Genomic DNA, 21,680 nt, shown 5'->3' with positions numbered 1-21,680 from the left:
TACGGTGCAGTTCCTGCTATACTGCACTGAAACAGATCAAACAGTTATGGTTGTTGTTGAAATGCCTCGCTTTCATGTTTTTCAAACAAATACTTTTCAAGCCAAACCAAACATTAATTAGGTGTAATTACGTCGGAGAAGCCTCAGTTCAGGGAATTACCAGCAATTATTTATAACAGAACAGACCAATTACATCAATCAATATAGGTAAGGACTTAATCAAGAAACAATTTTGTAAGCAAATAAGCCGGATATCCCTTGATGCTAAAAGCTCTAGCAGAATGCCAAAAGATACGCCGTAATAAGTCATTCTCTTTCTTAGTTTTTACAAATACAGATTAACGCCTGATTCGTTCTGCTCTGTCGTCTCTATTCACTGGTCATCTTCTTCGCTTTGATAGAGTTCTCGTACATTATATTCCCCGATATAGGACAGGGATTCGAGGTTCAAGGCCGCCGAGGTATCGCTGTTTTTCGAGATTTTTGTTGTTTAACCAATTCCTATAATTTTACATTCGAATCGATATTAATTAGTAGGTATAGCTGATTTTAAAGCAGTTTCCATAAATCTTTGAGCATGGAAGCAATAGCAACCCCACAACAAGCTATAAAATTTCTCCATGTGCAACTAATGCAAAAACCAGTTTTTTGTTTTTGGTATATGCACCAAATGCACACCAAAATATTAACAAAAGCATCTGGAACGATAGCAAATATTATGTGCATTGCAAGTTCACTACAAATTAGTATTAATGTTGCGTAAGGGCAACATTAACTCATGAGAGAAACAAGAACCCATATAGAATTGGCATAAACAGTTTTTACCTTTCCCTTGGGAGACTGATTGATTTCGTCTGCACTGGCACTTTCTGGAAAAGCTGAATATTGCCTCAATTCATGTTTTAAGGGCTTTTTGTAGATTCCAAGGCTTTCTCGTGTTGACTCGTCAAGATTAGATGTGTTTTCTGCGACGGAATAAAGCTTTAAACCTATGTCCTTACCTAGAAAATAATCTTCGTAAGGGTTCCAAAGAACTAATCGGTGGCAGGGAATGTGATGCAAACTGTGTTTGAAATTCTGTGGAAGTTGGTGACACCTTAATCTTTTTTTTTGTTATTATTGTTTGATATGATTCTTGTATGAACCTTTATGGCTAGCGCTTATTTTGCTGAAACTTTAGTCGGTAATTAATCTCATGAGTATTGAAAATTGATTTTGAAATGTACCTTCGATGTTTTATTCCTCTCGATTACAAAACAATATTACTGCTTATTCGATGTTTGTCCTCTCGATTTCAAAACAATATTATTGCGTTGAAAAAAGATAATGATGACATACAAAACAATTCAATACATAGCAAACCAATAGCTAGCAAGACCCTTTGTAAACTGTGTTACACCATTACGCCAAATTTCTCACGTTTTTTTTTTTTTTTTTTTTTTTTTAGCTTATATTTTTCTGATTTTTATAGCCTCTGTATGTGTTGGTCCTTCTGAAATTCTTCAGCCTATATCTTCTCATTTCTAGCTTGATTAGCTTCGCTCTCTCTGGGTGTAGTACACACACAGACGCACAAACACACACACATAAACAAACACTTGGCTTAAGCTGACTCATTAGTAGGCAAAAGTACGGCTTCTACGGGTTTAATTGCCACTCTCCGTTAAAACAGGCCTTTGACCTCCGTGAACCTAGTTTTACCTAATCACTGACGCGCTTGCGCCATCAGTCATCGTCCGTTAGTTATCTACTTGCTTAACTGCTTCAGCCCCATCTATCCTCACACGAAGCACTTGGGCCACTCCTTTGGATAGGCTATGAACCACGCCCTGATGTGACGATATCTCTAACGTTGTTCTGAATAGCCTTACAATGCATTGGCCATTGACATTTTTAATCCACTTCTGCCGTGGTCTTTTTCACGGTCGTCTTTTGTCTCTTATTCTTGGAGAATTATTTTCAGAAGACGATCAAGGGTAATTTTTTTCATATATCCAAAATGCCGCAGTTACTACCGTTTGATATTGTTTTGTACTGTTTCTTAGGGATTTCTGTAGTCTTAGTGTCCCCTTGTTTGTCAAATGGTTGGTGTGATCTAGCTTCGTGATGTGGTGGAGGCCACATATCTTGACCGGGAGAAGTTTGCATTCGTAATTTGTCTGCAGGGTCCAAGTCATACATCCCTACGGAAAAATCAGTATACTTAAGCCGTTGAAGAGACAGAATTTTTTTCGATCCGAGAGATCGTTGAACTTCCAGATTTTCAATAGTCTCTTGAAGCTAGAGGCAACGAGAGCCAGTCGGTAATTGATTTCAGAGGCATGGCCGTTGTCCGTAATCAGGGGGCTTTTAAGATAGATAAACTGGTCAATTGTTTCGATTATCCGGAAGTATATGGTTATGACAGAAGAATTTTCGTGCTCATAGCGGTATGTCACCATTACCTTGGCTTTATTGGCGTTTACTTGGATGTCGACGCTGAGGTAACGTCTATTATGATTTTTTTCTAACTCAGGCTCTGGGGATGTTTACTCCCTTGACGGGCATTAACTTGAATTGCAAAGTATGCCAATAAGTGTTTTGAGTATTGTTAGTGATCGTATCGATCAAATTAAAAGTAATTCTGTAATTGTTTTATCTTTCAGTTAGTAGTAAGTATGTTTCTGATTTAACAGTGACATTTCAGGCCGTTTTCCTATACTTTCCAGTTTTAATCTTGAAAATCGTTGAGTAGGAATGCCCCAGCATCTGCTTCAGCTTCCCTTATGTTTAGTTGGAATGAACTGATCCACCGCAGATCCAATTTAGCGGAGAATACATGGAATATTTTTGGTGAGGAAAATGATTTTTATTCAAAGTTTGATTATATTTATGATTCAGTGAAAGCGTCCATTTTTGATGTATGCATTCTGTCCTCTTTTGCATCAAGGTTAAAAAGATCTCTTCTTCTTAAACCCTTGGCCTTCAAAAAGAGTTGGAGAAGAAAAAATAAACTTTGGAAAGCTTTCAAGTCAGCAAAGCCATCGTTGAATGCTGAGCGTCTTCAGCAATTCAAACTCTACAGGAATGTTTTAACTCACTGCACCAGAAGTCCAAATTCCTTTATCATTCCAAAAGAAATTCTCGGATTGTGGGAAGGATATTTAAAAATTAGGCAAGTGAATAATTCCGTCCTCAAGTGCCTTCTCTGGCTCCTTGTGTCCCTCCAAGTCTTGTAGTTCATGATTTAGTTGTTGAGGGAGTTCCATCTAGTCGAAAAGCATTTACGCCATGTTTTGCCAATATTTGGAAAACTACTTCTTCTTCAGTCAGGTCATCACGGTCACAACCAGATTACAAATCTTATCACGTACCATCTTGTCTCAAGTTGATGGTGATGTATCCTGCTTCTGATGTTGAAGTATTCAGAATCTTAAATAGCTTGAAAGGTTCTTCGTCGTCTGGCCCTGACTGTATTATGGTAGTCATTCTTCCTTCAATTATTTTTCCATTGACGAAGCTGATAAATCTTTCTTCTGAAAATGGTATTGTCTTCAGTTCTCTTAAGCAAGCTAGATTAATTATTTGATATAAAGGGGGACCATGGAATGATTCGGCCAATTATCGACCTATATCTTTGCTGTCTGTTTTAAGAAAAAATTTGAAAAGGCCATGCTTTCCCGTCTACCTACTTTTCTAAAGGCTAAAAAATTGTTATATGATTTTCAGTTTGACTTCCGAGCAAAATATTCTACGGAGCATGTACAGGCAACTTTTTTAATTTTCTCCATACCGCGCTTGACTCTGGTTTGATTCCTGATACTATATTCCTGGGTGTCTGTAAAGCTTTTGATTCTTTAGCCCATGGAAATCTGCTTTAAAAGCTATCTTGCAATAGCTTAAGAGGACAGTTTTATGCTTATTTCGATTCTTATTTATCAGGTAGAACTATCTCTATAAATTCCCTTTCCCGCTTTTCGTCTGAAGTTGAGTTTGGTGTTCCTCAAGGCTCTGTTTTTGAACCGTTTCTGCTTTGATTTAAGTTAATAGCCTTATAGCTACGATTATGAAACAGAAACCAACAGTTTGCTGTCACCTTTGTCATCCTGAATCTTTCAATGCTAAATCCATTGCTTTCGCAGGATAAAGACACTCTCGTTGCTTTGCTGATGACAGTACTCTTGGTACTGTAGCAGGAACTGAGTTTAAGATGCTTTCCAAACTAGTAAAACTTTTCGAGAGAGTCGTCCGTTCTATGCTAATCTTTCTCTAAATGTTGAAAAGCCAAGTTTATTTCGTGCGCGTCTTTCACTTTTCATCAATTCAATGTTGACTTTCCCTTAGCCCTACAAAATAATTCTTCTTTTGTCACTGATGGGTCTATGCATCCTCTTCGCAATTTAAAGAATATTAATATTCTATTTCCTCCATCGGTGAGGTCTGACTTCAAGCCATTAACGGCTTGTTATATCGTTTGGAATACCCCGCCTGATCCAGCCCAAGAATGTTACTCGTTTTGTACTTTCAAAAGGATTTTAGAACATTTTTTACTATCTTGAGGACTCATGTTTATTGATATTTTTTTTTTCTTTTTCCTTTGGGTCTCTTAAACTCTCTTAAAGTTCGAAACTCTTAAAAATTGTGTATATGTTTTCACTTTATGACTCGTGATACTCGCTGTTGCTTGTCTTCTGACCTAACATTTCATTGTGTATCATTTTGTTTGAGATTCGTGGTGACTTTTGCCGTCGCTTGTTTTCTAACCGCAGATTTCGTTGTACTTAATTTTGTTTTTTTTTAAACTCTTGATTTGACAGCATCTTTGTTTTTCTCATAGTGCTCTTTGTTTTACCCATTCAGCACATTAATACAAAAATAAGTACAAAGATGGCAATTATTCTTTCTATTTTTGTTTATTTTAGTTGGTTGATCCTCTGTAAATTTACTTCAGAACGATCGACTGAAAAAGCTATTCTCTGTGCAAAAATTCTTCTCCCAAGTTATCCTGGTTCATGCAAATTTATTTTTGACAGTGTTCTTTTTTGTCTTAGAGAACAAAGTAACACTCCTAGGTTTAGACTATGCAGGTGATTTGAATATTCTAGATAAAAGTTTTGGCGGAAAGGCTGTATTTTTGGAGGTTTCAAAAGGTGAAAAGGGTGAGATTTTGCCTAAAATTACTTGCAGGAAGACTATGTTGTTTTTTGGAATAACAAATTTTCAAATAGGGATAAATCCATTTATTTAGACAGTGAAAAAAACAGGTACAAAAGTCCAGATATTTCGATAACATATACAGCGATCGTCATCAGTAGAATTACTAAAATAATATAATTGAAACTAACATATTTATACACAAAAAAATAAGTAATTTTTCGGGTCATTCACAAAATAGTGAACTTCGGGATTATTCCTTTGATTATTTCCAGAGAGAGTTCACTGAAAACAGATCATTCACAGTCTTGATGTAAATTTCCATCTGTAATGTTGCTCGAAAGTAAAAGATATTTCCAATGAAGGTGGCAAAGCCCTCTGCGTCTTCTAATTGCAAGCGAAATATTTAGTTTATAGTTATTAACTTGGTTGGTCTCATTTCCCCATATATAAAACGTTACACCTTTTCTTAGACCACACTGCCGTTTTATGACGAACAAATAAATTTTCAAATGGGGATAAATCCATTTATTTAGCCAGTGAAAATAGAGGCACAAAAGCACACAACTAAATCAAGTGAACAAGTGAACAACAATAAACTCAACATTTTGTTTGTAATTAGAATACAGGGAAGCTTTGCCATCTTCATTGGAATTCATTTTTTTGTGCACAAATATCCTACTTTCAATTATATTATTTTAGTAGCTCTGCTGATGACGATCACTGTATATGTGATCGAAATATCTGGACTTTTTTACCTGGTTTTTTACTGTATAAATAAATAGAACTGTAGAAATTGAATTAAAATGGAATAATTGTGGGCATCAAGTCATGGCTAATTGTAGAAAAAACCGATACCGATAGTCCAATTGAGGGAGAAAAAAAACCTGGCATTAGGTGGGAAAAAGAAGTAAATTTACATCAAGACTTGGAGTGAACTTTTTCAGTGAACTCTCTCAGAAAATTATCTAATAAATAATCCAAAAGTTCATTATTTTGCGAATGCCCAGAAAAGTTATTCATTTTCTTGTGCATAAATATACTACTACTTTCAATTATATTATTTTAGTAGCTCTGTTGATGACGATCGCTGTATATGTGATCGAAATATCTGGACTTTTTTGCCTGGTTTTTCACTGTATAAATAAATAGATTATTCCCATTTGAAAATTTATTTGTTCGTCATAGAATGGCAGTGTGGTCTTAGAAAAGAATACCTAACTTAGTTGCTTTTGGTTGAATTGTACCGAATGACAATCAAGTTTCAGTTTTATTCAGCTAGGATTTTTGAAATGCTGTGCAATGTGATAATATTTAAGTCACTGACGGTATTCAACTGGTACAAAAATTTGTCAATCTTTAACAGTTACGAATCCCTATTATAAAAATGTACGGTTGGGAACGAAACTACGTTTCCATCAACCTCCCAAAAATAGCCAGTGCTACTAAGATTGAAAAAGTATCATTCGGGCAGGGACAATATACAGGAGACAATCCTGGATAAGTATAACCCCTCAACTGTGCCTTCTTCTAATTTACAAATGCTTCAGGTTTGTAATTCCATGGTTTATCTCTTTACTTTTCATTATTCCGGCGTGGTGTAACAATTTCAAGTTTTGCCAAATACCGAAACAGATGAGAGGTAAAGCAAACGAGGCGAGGCAAGGGATTCGTGAGAAGCTTATAATAATGAATTGTGAAGCTACTTAATTATGATTCGGAAATATCTTTTTTCCTCATTCCCATCTTTCATTATGTCATTTTAGACCAGGCACGTGCGCAAGAATTGATTCGAACAAAGGGATATGCTCTTGGAGAGAGGCAAGACCGCAAAAAAGAAGAAAATTGGACAAAAAGCACGATATAAAATCTTCCGAGAGTACAAAAAATCGTGACATTTTAGGTGAAGCTTCCAGCAGGTCTAAAAGCGTCCCTGTGTTTATCTGTCCCCAGGAGGGTCGTTCCAAATCAATGCACAACGTCAAGCAAAGCCGGCTCTTCTATAGTTTCGTTCGTGAAGATGAAGTTGGGATGTATACTTATCAATTTTCGGAAGGTCCGTGTGGGGTTAGGGAAGCTTATGTCTTTGAGTTTTGGAACGGCTACATGTGCCACGGAGTTACCAGCAAAATTATGCAGAGGCCTTGTAAGGTTGTCTTCAAAATTGTTCTATCATCAGCTCAAATCCTGTTTTACAAGTCTCACATCGGATATAGCACTGAAAATTGATGTCCGCTGTAAACTGGTACTCCAAAGAAGCTATTGGTGCCTCTCTAAAAGATTCCAAGTAGGTCTAATAGGACATGTTCAGCCGCAGCCCATGCCTCTCTCCAGTATGCTAGTAAAATGTTTGATGTGGCGTCAATGATTGTTTTCAACAAGCACATCAAGTAGTCACCTTTTTCTGTAGAGGTTTCTCATATTTTTCTCCCCATTGTGCCATTAATAATACAGATATGAAGGCATACAGCTCTTTTCAATTATCTGAAGGTTGATGCGTCGAGAACAGATTTGAAGACGAGCTTAACCTAAAGATTCTTAATTTATCCTGATACTCTTCTTCTTTTTCTTCATGTTTTAATTAGTGTGAGCACGCATCCACCTAATCCCATCGCTGAGTTTAAATTTGGACTCCTGTAGTGTGTTGCTGCAAGGGGGTTGCTAGTAGCTCAAGAAAAAAAAAAATCTATGGCAAGCATAATAAAAAAAATCCATGGCTTGTCCATGGCAAGTGCATTGTCAAAGGGAACCAAAATTTGCCGCTGTGACGTTGTGGTGCTACTTTCAGCGAATAGATCCTCTTTAGGTTAAAACACTCGTATTACCAGAACGATGATTTTTTTTTTTTTTTCATTGGTGTATGATTGTATGAAGTATGATTCTGCGTGCTAATGCTGTATGATTCTGTGTGCTATGGGATGCCAGGTTCTTGGAAGTTTTAACACACCTGGTGTCGTCGTCGTTACGAACTCGGATTTGACCAGGAAATATGACTTTAGAAAACCAAAACACATTATTTCGGTACCCCATATGTGTGAACCAAGAATAGCCACCGGCTATTAAAACAGCTCAGCTTTACCTTCTCTTAGCTGATTAACTAAGTTGCTTTTTACTGCCAAAGGAGTTTTTTTCTTAGTTTTGGAGGTAAACGAAGTTTTATTTTCTTCCTTATAAGTTGCTCGTTTCTTTTTTCGTTAATATCTGGATTTTGCTAGACGACGAACTGATTCTCGGAGCTCAGTTTAGTTTTGTCCTTTGTCGCTCACCACTTTTTCTCTAGATAGGAATACGAAATCTGCTCGATATTCCTTGAAGCAAAATGTGTTATTTTTACGTTCGGTTTATCTTAGAGATTTTGAGCTAAAATACCAAGAACTAAAGCTATATATTCGTTAAACAGTAAACGACAGAAAAATATAAACGATGAAAACGAACGCACCTAGTATTTTAATTCCAAGCTGTATCGAGCATCGTTTATTTTTGAGCTCAAATAACAACAAAAACTAGTTAGTACAGGTTAGTCTAAACACTGAAAGACTCAAAACAAAACAAAAACTTGAAAATTCGCCAGAGCGAGCTTTTGGTGATATTACTAGACAAGACTTTAATCTCCTATACAGAAAATTTCCAATTTACCTTAGTGGGGGCAATAGCAGGGACATATTTCTTGTTATTGTTTTAGACATAGAAGAAAGAAATCCCATGTCGGACTGAAACTTTAGAGTTTTTAATTCCCCGCTTTTCTTCATTGCGCTGGCGAAGCCATCTGTGATACCAAATGAATCTATTTCTGCCCGCACAAGAATAGTTTCTGCTGTTTCAGTGTGACGGCAAGTTATCCGGTATGAAAAAAGTAAACCTCGCGATCCCTTGGAAAAATCCATGATTTCACACACAAAATTTGTCAGTGTATCCATGGTTAAACATGAAAGTCCCAATATCCATGGCAGGGGTAAAAAAATCCATGTAAACATTCATAAATTCACGGCTGTGAAAACTCAGACTGCAGCTGACTTTAAACTATTTCTATCTAGAAAATATCTAGAATTTTCTATCTAGAAAAGAACAAGTTGCAGCTTTTTTTTTTTTTTTTTTTTTAGCTGTGACGCACAACAAGCAAATAGCTAATTTGATAGGCTTAAATAAAGGCTATTAAATGCAACTCAGTAATTGAAATCACTACTGAACCCCAAAAATCACAAAAACTAATTACAATAAGATTATTAAACGCAAAATTATTAAAATGGACTTTCGCCTTAAACGAATTTGCCGTCATGCACTGCAGGGCCGACGCAGGGACCTTAGTAGTCAAGAAGTGTCGTTAATTCTTAAATATAATATAATAATTTGCCGTCAACAAAACATAAATCTTCAGCAGCTTCAGTGCCCCCCCCCCCAAAGAGAAAAATATCAGTGAACTTGGTTCAATGAACAACTTTGTCAGTAGTGATGGAACCTCTGATGCTATTGTAAGTCGAATTCTGCTTTCTACTAAAACGTCTGCTTTTACAGGTTCCGTTCATGCAAGGGAGGGACTCTAAAATTAGCGTTTTATGCTTTGTTGGTTGGGAACAAGTGGAGGCAAAGCTAGAAAACACATTGTCAGCCCCATGTCTGGCATTAAATTCAATTTCAAAGATGCCATTTGTGCCACGCTATAAATCGTCATTTGCTGTCTTATTCTGGTTTTCTAAGAGCAATGGAATGTGTGGTTGGTAAATATATCGGTTTTTCCATTGATTTGATTGTAGAAGGTGAACACCCTACTCGATGAGTCTTGACATCTCTTTCCTAAAATATTATTTGTGTCCTTTGCAAATTTTAATTTTAACTCATGAAGAAACCTTTAAAGTGACCTTTAAAAAACCACTTTAAACAATCATAAACATTTATCTCGTTCCTAAAAGTTATTTCTTCCCTTTACCCTCCCCCCTTCCTCTGATGAATAAACATAAAGTTCGCTACATATACATATCAAAACTATAGTTTCACATGACACAACTCTTTCCCTTATTATTTTACAGCATATGCTAATCAATTGGTGGGAAAGAAAGATTTGCATTGTTCGAAAATAATAATGCAATTATTTATAGTGGCCTAATTATGCATACCTTGTGACTCAGTTACTAAGTAGCCTAGAAATTTTCTTTAGGAATTAGATAAGTAAGTATTCATTTTTGTTTATAATAGTTATCAGAAGTTTTGGCAACCATTTTCTTCTTGTAAATAATATGAAACATGGTTTCACTATAAGGGACCCTTTGAGAGCTCAAAATAAAATTTTGTCAAGGAAGTAGTTAGTAGGCTATATTTGGACTGGAAAGAGCATAAACAGGCGAATGAAGTGACGTTTTCGTTTTCACCATGAAACGCAATAGAGAATACTTCATATGTGTTACATGGTTTAACCCAGCCACCCTTCCCTCATATTACGTAGCAGTGATGTCCATCACTTCATTTTAAATCTCATTTTTATCAACAATCATAAGCCTCATTCATCTGTTAATGCCCGGTTAGCTCAGTCGGTAGAGCGTGGGACTTTTAATCCTAAGGTCAAGGGTTCAAGTCCCTTATCGGGCGATTTTTTTTTATTGTTTATTTCACTGCTGATCAGATTTTTGAGAACGGCTTTAACGCCGAATAATTCTTATTGTATTTTATTCTCAGCCTGATTTAGCATTACTGAAAAAGCAAACGACTTGATTTGATTTTCCAAAACAAGCAAGTAAATTGATAAGTTCTGGCTGAATAAAATGAAAAGTTCTATTTTCTGGTTAATGAATGCGATTTATTCAGTTGAATTAGTGGAAAATCTTTAGATTTGACCTTAATTAAATTCCTCACTTTACTACAAATATTTGATAGTTTGTGCGGAGGTAAGGGAGAAGCATTTACAGGAAGGTTTCATCGAGCAGTGACCTTTGCTTCTCTCTACTAGGTTACCAATCATTCATTTGCAAGAATATCTATTATGCTGTTTCAGGTAATCATTCCAGGCTTTTCACCGTTCTAAAGCAATTTTAAAAGTTTAAATCATTTTTGTTATACGTCTTACGTACACAGATTTGGCATTTCTGTGCCAAAAATTAATATTCGAGACATAAATTGTAATCAGAGCAATGCGTTTCTAGTTTAATCATTAAAGGCGAAACATTTAAAATTTTAGGGTCTAACAAGTCTACCTTTCAACTTACTATAATTAGGGCTTAATACTATCATCTAGGAAAAAAGAAACAAATATAATGAAAGAAGGCGTTTTGAAGTGGCACAACAGCAAGTAAAACTCCCAATTCCTCCACCAGGAGACTTCCAAATAGAAAAATTAACCAAAAAGATTAGTGTCGAGGTTTAAGGTACTCTTCGAAACTCTTCCAGACGAATTTCTTTTATAAACTTTAGGATGAATTTCAACTATTTTATGTAGCAAAGTAACCCAATTTACCAAGAATTTCTTCAGCTCATAAATAATCAGTTGATAATTAATCAATTACTTATTAACTGATTGACTGAAACTAGAGGATATTGGAATAAACAGACTTACCTGTTAGACAGTGTAGAACAAAATATAGAGGTGGGTTTAATAAAGAAAGGCCATTTAAGAAATTTTGAGACCAAAACAGATAACTAGACTCTTCAGTTGCAAATATTGTAACCTAAAACAGAAAGCCTTTTTGTATTTTTAGTTTAAAGGAGAAAAAAATGGAAAAAAGAGAACACATCAGTGCTACCAATACAAAAAAGTGCTTTTCCTTGTTTTTAAAGTCTGGGGACTGTAAGCTACTTGTGTAGAATTATCAGCCAGGGCAATTCCAATGGTATACTTTTTGTTTCGATCCGATGCTATTTTTAGGGGTTTGTGCGGATTTTTTGAAATTCCCTTATTTTTAATTTCAAAATAAAATTTGTCTATTAAAACTAACTTAGAGAATAGTTACCCCCCTGAATCAGCTAAATATCGGTAGCATCCCCATAGTCACTTTAAAGGGTACCTTATTTCTTCGAATCCCAGCCCCGACAGTTTTTTTAAAGTTCTTCAAGACGCAGGTGCATTTTACGTAACAGGGAATAATTTCTTCAAGATGCAGGTGTTAATTGTATAATTGGGAGGGCTTTTAAACGATACATGTGTTCATTACCTAATAATTTCTTTGGGTGTTTAAAAAGTCTTCAGGGGTCCCCCAAACACTGATTTCTTTGGCTGTTACGTAATATGGTTTGAGTGTTACCTCATAGAGAGAGTGTTTCCTTAAAAAACCTACGAGGGCTAAAAAAACCTTCAGGAGGCCCCACCAATTCAGAATTTCTTTGGATGTTACGTAATAGGCTTTGATTAGTTAATACAAATGTTACATAATAGAGAGTGTTTTTTCTTTGGTTATCATGCAATAAGGATTGTTCACTTTTGGTTGCTACATAATAGGGAGTATTTTTCTTTGCTTTTCGCGTGATAGGGAATGTTTTCTTTGATATGCAGGTGTTAATTACGCAATACGGAGTGTTTTCTTCGAGATACAGGTGTTACTTACGGCATAGGGTTTATTGAATTTTGGTTGTTAAGCAATAAGGAATGTTTTCTAAGAGGTGCACGGGATTTTTACGTGATAGTACTTTTTAGAGCCCGCTAGTCAAGCGGGGAGTCTCCAGTTGTAACTGAGGGGTCACGTACGTGGCTGTTACGTAATGACGATGCAGACGAGGGATGTGATGCAATACTGCATGACTTGGTAGATTTATTGGAAATGACGTAATGATAGCGCACACATGAGGCATTTCGTTATGACGGTGTACACAAGGGTGTTACGTAATATTTTAAAAGATTTTTTCCTTGGGATTTAATTTTTTGTTTCAAGGTGTTTTTTTCTTTGGGCCTTCATTTTTTTTCAATGTGTTTTTTTAGATTTAATTTTCTTTCCTTCCGTTTTTCAGCGAACCTTTGCAATCTAAACAAGTTTCAATAGGTTTCACTGTTCGCCTATAAGTCCTGAGGAGAGGTTGGTCATTTGTCAATCCTATGACACGATATTCCACTTTTAGAGTACAAACGGCCAAGCCTATTACGCTTAGGTTTCACTTGTTCGACTGTGAGTTCTGCCTTTTGTTCTACCCTAGGAATGACGAATGGACGAATAATGGATAAGCGTATCTATCAGCAAATGAACTGACATAATTTTTACACAATCCTAATGAATGCTTATGCCAGATTTGTCTCTCACTCAATCGGACTATGTGTATTGGCTTTTTCTACAGTTAGCCATGACTTGATGACCCCAACTGCTTGATGGTGATTCAAGGGGTGTTATGTAATGGTGCTGCATAGACAATTGTTACATAATACTTTAAGAAATTTTTTCTTTAGGATTTCATTTTCTTCAGGATTTTATTTTTTCTTTTAAGGTATTTTTTCTTCTTGACTTCATTTTCTTTCAAGGTGTTTTTTCGAGATTTCATTTTCTTTCCTGACATTTTTTTTTCAGTGAACTATTATAATCTAAAATTTTTTGTCCGCATTAGGATTCACACAGGATTTCTCAACGGAATGAAACGTTAGACATGTGGACTATGAAAGCCTTTACATTATTATTATTTGAGCAATACTTTCTACATGGTAACAAAAAATCCACGCACGGAAAAATCCCTGCCCGCCTTCTAGAACTATTAAACGATTCACATGTTTCCAAGCCTTTCCACATGAGAGCACACAAGCATCCCAAAACTATTGATTTTTACTCTATTAACTACACCTGCATGTTACAGTGTTATTAATTTTCGGAAGTTACATAAAAAGGTTAATTTAACTATTGAACCAATGGGATGTTACATAACATTGGCTTTAGATATTTCATTGCACAACTGACTAAATATTGAAGATTCGTTCTGGAACAAGAAATGTAAAGAATGATGACTTTTGTGCATACAAATTTATTAATAAAAATAAATTTACAAGCATTATTAAAACACAGAAAAAGGCAATTCAAAAACAACAAACGAAAAAGTGTGAATCACGTTTAAACAGATAAAACACGAGCAAAAAGAACCATGAATTCAAGAAAGGTGGGAACCCTAGCAACTGTTTGAAGGGGGTGGGTTGTCATTAAAGATAAAATTAAACCATATTAAGAGGTATTTATAAGAGGTTTTAATGAAAATGTAAAGAAATGCATAAATGCATTTCTATTGCTCAATTACACGAACCTGCAAAAAAAACACATTTTACGTTCTCATCACCGAGCGAACGGCTGTTGATGAGACATGGGTCAACCATTTTGAAAAGCTTTTTAACAGACTACCACCTGATAAACTTATAAACGAAAAGAAAGCTGATATGCTTTCCTAAAGCTTGACATCAATACAAAGCCCCTGACTCGTGGCAAATTACTGACAGTAAAAAAGAAATTAAAAAACGGCAAGGCACCAGGCGAAGACCATATCACGGTGGAGTTGATAAAGGCATCAATCAGTTCATGCATGTTTATATGGCTGCTCTTATTCCAAAAATTATGGATGACACAAAAAGTACCAACAGATTGGAAACAGCACACTCACAAACCTCTTCAAAAAAAGTAATGAGACACTACCAGGGAATTGGAGAGGCATTAGTCTGTCATTTATACCTAGTACACTTGTTGCACTTATTATCCTCCAAAGAATACAGAGTCCACTTAACAAGTACTTGAGAGAAGAGCAACATCGCTTTAGACCAGGACGTTCATGTACCAATTTGATCCTCACCCTAAGAGTACTAATAGATGTTAGCCGAGGGTGGAAAAGCAAATTATACATGGCACTTATAGACTTTGAAAAGGCCTCTGACTCGCTACATCGTGAGACTATGGAAACTACTAAACTTTTATGGGATCCCTGATAAATTGATAGCCCTCATAATTGCTCTAAAGGAAGACTCTGAATGTTAAAACGACAGAAAGAAGGACAAGATGCTTTCTTGTCCTTTCTAGTGTTATTCAAGGATGTGTCTTGTCACCTCTCCTGTTTACTCTAGCCATTAACCATCTGCTCCGTGTGGCACCGGAAGTATACAATTAAACGAAGAACACCAAAGTGATGATTTAGACTTTGCCGACGATATCACGCTCATTGAGTCCTGTAAAGAAAGACTAAAAGAATTACTAGAAGCTGTACGTGACAGAGGCCAACAAATGGGAGTAAGAATCAACGCTGATAAAACAAAAAGTATGTCAGTAGCGGATCCACCTCATTCCTGAGGTGCGATAACCATGACATTGAGCAGGTTCTAAATTTTAAATACCTTCGCAGCACAGTGATAAATACGGATTCTACTAAGAAAGATATTTCATGCCGGATCGAGCAGGCCTCCGGTACATTCAGTAGACTGAAACTGGTTCGGAGATCGCATAGTTTCTCCCTCCGGCTCACACTCTGTCTATTCAATAGCAACGTGATCCCCGTCCTATTTTATGCTTCTGAAGCCTGGCATCTGAATTACAAACAAGAAAGGTGAATTCGAGCTTTCAAGAATGCAAGTCTCCAAAGAATATTAAACATCCATTGGCCACAAAAAATCTCTAATGAGAAGGTGAGACGGATGACCAGGCAATCCATAGTGACAGTTTTCATTAGGACACGTCGGTGGAAATATCTGGAACATGTACTTCGTATGGATGAACCCCCGAATCCCAAAAACGACGCTCTAAAGACAACTTGAAGGAAGAAGAAGAAAAGGTAGGCCGCGCAATACACTCAGGCACAGCTAACAGACGGACCTGCGAAATATAAATGATTCCCTTTAACCGACATGGGAAGATATTCTTACTGCGGCGCACATGAAGGATGGCTGGTGGCTGCTTGTAGATTCCCTAGGCGCCTTTTGAGGAACAGGAGGATCTAAGTTCTGAAGTATTTCTGAGAGGTTTTAGCAAACATGCCTCGTTTCTTTGAACCAAGACTATGAACATTTCATACCACCATGACAATATGTGGCCAGTCCGCTCTAGCAAGAAATCCCACAAGGGAATGTTGTTATTAGCGATAAAATTTTATTAGCACTTTAGTTCATATTTTATAAGTTTATTTACAGTTTAAATTATGTTAAATTTTTGAAGTTCGAATTCGAGCTTTCAAGAATGCAAGTCTCCAAAGAATATTAAACATCCATTGGCCACAAAAAATCTCTAATGAGAAGGTGAGACGGATGACCAGGCAATCCATAGTGATAGTTTTCATTAGGACACGTCGGTGGAAATATCTGGAACATGTACTTCGTATGGATGAACCCCCGAATCCCAAAAACGACGCTCTAAAGACAACCTGAAGGAAGAAGAAGAAAAGGTAGGCCGCGCAATACACTCAGGCACAGCTATCAGACGGACCTGCGAAATATAAATGATTCCCTTTAACCGACATGGGAAGATATTCTTACTGCGGCGCTTATGAAGGATGACTGGTTGCTGCTTGTAGATTCCCTAGGCGCCTTTTGAGGAACAGGAGGATCTAAGGTCTGAAGTATTTCTGAGAGGTTTTAGCAAACATGCCTCGTTTCTTTGAACCAAGACTATGAACATTTCATACCACCATGACAATATGTGGCCAGTCCGCTCTAGCAAGAAATCCCACAAGGGAATGTTGTTATTAGCGATAATATTTTATTAGCACTTTAGTTCATATTTTATAAGTTAATTTACAGTTTAAATTATATTAAATTTTTGAAGTTTAGACTTTTTATATATGTTTTAATTCACGATTTACAAGTTTATTTATGTTTTAAATGTACCAAAATAAGACGAATATTTTTATACCTGTAATTTAGCTTTTTCCATCCAACGTATTAAATTTTTGAAATTCACATGTTTTATTTACGCCGTAGTACGTTTTAAGCGTTTATTTACCATTTTAATGTGTTAACTTAAGACGACTGTTTTGATGCCTGACATTCTGCTTTTTCCATGTAAGGTAATAAATATTTGAAGTTCACACGTTGCATTTACGTTTTAGTTCACGTTTTACAATTTTATTTACTGCATTAATGTATCAAATTAAGATGATCTTTTGAAATTCAGCTTTGTCCGTCTACGTTATTAAATTTTTAAAATTCACGCGTTTTATTTACGTTTTAGTTCACGCTTTACATGTTCATTTACGGTTTTAATGTATCAACGCAAGACGACTGTTTTGATACCTGGAATTCAGCTTTTTCCATCTAAGGTAGTAAATTTTCAAAGTTAACAGTTTTATTTATCTTTTCGTTCATGCTGTGAAAAATGTAAATGTAACGCAATGTAAAACGACAGTTTTGATACCTGAAATTCAGTCTTCCATCTAAGGTATTAAATTTTTGATGTTCACACGTTGCATTTACGTTTCAGTTCACGTTTTATAATTTTTTTATGGTTTTAATATATCAACGTAAGGCGACTGTTTTGACACCTGAAATTCAGCTTTTCTCATCTAAGATACTAAATTTTTTTGAAGTTCATCCTTTTTATGTATGTTTTAGTTCACGATTTACAAGTTTATTGACGGTTTAAATGTATCAACGTAAGACGACTGTTTTAATACCATAAATTAAGCTTTTTCCATCTAAGGTATTTAAGTTTTGAAATTCACTCGTTTTATTTACCGTATAGTTCACGTTTTACTAATTTATTTATCCTTTTTAGTGTATCAACGTCAGACAACAGTTTTAATACCTTAAATTCATTGTTTTCCATATAAGCTATTAAATTTCTGAAATTTAAACGTTTTATTTGGGCTTTAGTTCATGTTTTACAAGTTTATTTATGGAATTAATGTATCAACGTAAGACGATTGTTTGTGATTCAGTTTTTTCCATCTAGGATAACAGTGTTCAGATATTAAACCAGCTGTTTTAATATATGAAATTCAGCTTTTTTCATCTAAGGCATTAAATTTCTGAAGTTCTCACGTTTTATTTACATTTTAGTTCAAGCTTTACAAGTTTATTTGAGTTTTTAATGTACCGACGTAAGACGACTGTCCTGATACCTGAAATTCAGCTGTTTTATATCTATGGTATCAAATTTTTGAAATACTTACGTTTTATTTACTTTGTAGTTTACACTTAACAAGTTTATTTACTGTTTTAATGTATCAACGTAAGACGACTGTTTTGATACCTGAAATTCAGCTTTTTCCATTTAAGACATTAATTGTTTCAAGTTCAAACATTTTATTTCTCCTTTCACTCACGCTTTACAGCCTTATTTATGGTTTAAATGTATCAATGTAAGATCACTGTTTTGATACCTGACATTCAGTTTTTTCTATTTAAGGTATTACATTTTTGAAATTCACATGTTTTATTTAAGCTTTAGTTCACGTTTTATAAGTATATGCTGTTTTAATGTATCAACGTAAGACAACTGTTCTGATACGTGAAACTCAGCTTTTTCCATCTAAGGTATTACACTTTCCAAGTTCACACATTTTATTTACACTTTACTTCAGGTTTTACAAGTTTATTTATGGTTTTAAAGTACCAACATAAGACGACCATTTTGATACCAGTAATGCAGCTTTTTCCGCCTAAGACACTTAAGTTTTCGAAATTAATGCGTTTTATTTACTCTTTATTTCACGTTTTACGAGTTTATTTACCGTTTTTATGTATCAACGTAAGACGACTGTTTTGATACCTGGAATTGAGCTATTTCCATCTAAGGTATTAAATTTTTGAAATTCACACGTTTTAGTTACGCTATAGTTAACATTTTACAAGTTTATTTACCACTTTAATGTATCAATGTAAGACGATTGTTTTGATACCTAAAATTCAGCTTTTTCCATTTAAGATCTTAAATTTTTTTAAAGAAATATTTTATTTACGCTTTAGTTCACGCTTTATAAGTTTATTTACGTTTTTATGTATCAACGTTAGACGACTGCTTTGATACTTTAAAATCAGTTTTTTCCAGCTAAGTTACAAATTTTTGATGTTTGTGCGTTTTATTTACGCTTTATTTTAAGTTTTACAAGTTTATTTACGATTTAATGTATCAATGTAGGACGACTATTTTGATACCTTAATTTCAGAATTTTCCATCTAAGAAATTAAACTTTTGCAGTTCACGTGTTTTATTTACTCTTTTGCCGATTTAAATCCCCCTCTATCGAAAAAATTCTTTTAACACCTCCCAGATTAACTTTAAGCTGTATAACATGTTATTGCAAGGCAATTCGTGCCCCCGTGGCAAATTATGGATGGCATATAGCACCTTCGGACACCCTCATCATTTCAAAGGCACTTTTCAGATATTTTCATGATAAAAATAGTCTTTAGATCCAACGATTCTAGTTATAGCAGCCCACCTCCCATTTTGCTGCCACCGCCACTGTGCAAACTACAGATGACGCACGACACCATCTGGCACTCATTCTCACACCTATGTTTTTTCCAACCTTTTTTTCCCAAGCGAGTAACTTTATAAACTAAAAATGACCATTATCTTTATTTGAACAGCGGAAGCGTAAATACAGCGTGTAAACTTCAAAAATTTAATAACTTAGACGGAGAAAGCTAAATTTCAGTTATCAAAACGGTTGTCTTACGTTGATACATTATAACCGTAACTAAACTTATAAAACGTGAACTAAAACAAAAATAAAACGTTCGAACTTCAAAAATTTTATGCTAGGAGGAAAAGCTGAATTTCAGGCATTAAAACAGTTGTTTTACGTACATGCAATAAAACCGTAAATAAATTTGTAAAACGTGAAGTAAAGCGTAAATAAAACTGGTGAACTTCAAAATTTTGAGAAAGCTGAATTTCAGATATCAAAACAGTGGTCTTACGTTGATACATTAAAACAGTAAATAAACTTGAAAAACTTGAACTAAAACGTAAATAAAACGTGTGAACTCAAAAAATTTAGTATCTTAGATGGAAGAGGCTGAATTTCAAGCATCAAAACATTCGTCTTATGTTGATACATCGAAACTGTAAATAAACTTATAAAACATGAAATAAAGCGTAAGTAAAACTTTACCTCTAATAACAACCCTCCCCCTCTAAAACTACTTGCTAGGATGAGCTAGCCACATAATGTCACGGTGGCGCAAAATATTCAGAATCTTGGCTACGAGAAACGTTGCATTTTCATTAAAAACCTCTCAGAAACAACCGCATGCAAAAATATGTCTTTTTTCGTGTATGTGTATCCAATAGAGCGATAAAATGACGCATCTTGATTAAGACCTCTTAGAAATACCTCTTATTATAGCTAAAATGTATCTCTAATAACAACCCACCCCCTGATAATGGTTGCTAGGGTTTCCACCTTTCTTTAATTCATGGGTTTTTTTCTCACACTTTTTCCTTTATAGGCTTTTTCACGTTTTGTTTTTCTTTTGTTGTGTTTTAATTGGCTTTCTCTGTGTTTTAATAATACTTGTAAATTTGTTTGTATTAATACAATTTGTAGGCATAAAAGCCATCATTCCTTACATTTCTTGTACCAGGATGAATCTTCAAAACGCAATCATTTATGCAATGGCATATCTAAATCCATTGCTATTTAATATCTCATTGATTCAATAACTAAATTGACTTGTCTAGGTTACTTTAGAAAATTAGTAATACTGGAACATGCAGGTGCGTATCATCGAGCAAAAATCAACAGTATTGGGTTGCTTTTGCGATCTCATGTGGGAAGGGTTTGAAACATGCGAATCATTTAATTGTTATAGAAGGAGAACAGCGATTTTTCCATACGTGCGAAAGGTTATCATGTAGAACGTATTCCTTGAATAATAATGGAAAGGCTTTCATAGTCCACCTGTCTAGCGCTCCATTTTATTGAGGGAGAATTCCAGTCTAATCCTAATGTGGAAAAAACTTTGGATTATAAGGGTTCCCTGAAAAAAGACTTCATAAGGGAAAATGAAATCTCAAAAATAAACCTTGAAAGAAAAAAAAGTGAAATCCTGAAGAAAAAATCACTTATAGTATTATGTAACACCCTTGTGTGCGCATTCATTACATAACACTCCACGTGTACGCTGCCATTACGTCATCCCCAATAACTCCACTAAGTCACGTAAGATTACGTCACCCCCAGTAAATCTATTAAGTCACGCAAGATTGCGTCACATCCCACGTGTGCACCGTTATTACGTAACCGCATTGTATTTTCCCCCCTTAGTTACAACTGGGGATTCGCTGCTTGACTAGCGGGCTTTAACAAGTCCTAGTACGGAACAAGCACCTGTATATCTTAGAAAGCATTTCCTGTTACATAACATTCAAAGAAAAACACTCTCTTTTACGTAACAACTAAAAGTAAACAGTCCCTATTGCGAGACAACCAAAGAAAAAACACTCTATTTTGTGTTACATTTCCATAACAAGACAAAACCTATTATGTAACATCAAAAGAAATCCTGATTTTGCTGCGGCTCCCTGAAGGTTTTTACCCGGCTCTCGTAGGTTTCTTAGGAAAAAACACTCTGTATTAGGTGACACCCAAACCCTATTACGTAACAACCAAAGAAATCATGATTTCCCGTGACCCCTGAAGGTTTTTTAATACTCAAAGAAACTATTGGGTAATTAACA

The 21,680-nt window shown here is 35.3% G+C and overlaps 1 protein-coding gene across 1 annotated transcript in view; it reads right to left on the bottom strand.

Annotated features, from left to right (window-relative positions):
- Positions 1–21,680, bottom strand: part of LOC136038963 (blood vessel epicardial substance-A-like) — a 106,524-nt gene that overhangs the window by 43,384 nt on the left and 41,460 nt on the right. Inside the window, exons 4-5 of the mRNA XM_065722484.1 lie at positions 11,675–11,786; positions 826–1,001 (exon numbers count right to left, since the gene is read on the bottom strand). Coding sequence (XP_065578556.1) covers positions 826–1,001; positions 11,675–11,786 — 288 coding nt within the window. The remainder of the gene's footprint in view (positions 1–825; positions 1,002–11,674; positions 11,787–21,680) is intronic.

The sequence above is a fragment of the Artemia franciscana genome, chromosome 2 (assembly GCF_032884065.1).
Source record: "Artemia franciscana chromosome 2, ASM3288406v1, whole genome shotgun sequence".
Classification (NCBI taxonomy): domain Eukaryota; kingdom Metazoa; phylum Arthropoda; class Branchiopoda; order Anostraca; family Artemiidae; genus Artemia; species Artemia franciscana.
The sequence above is the reverse complement of the archived record's forward strand: the minus strand, read 5'-3'. Positions and strand labels throughout refer to the sequence as shown.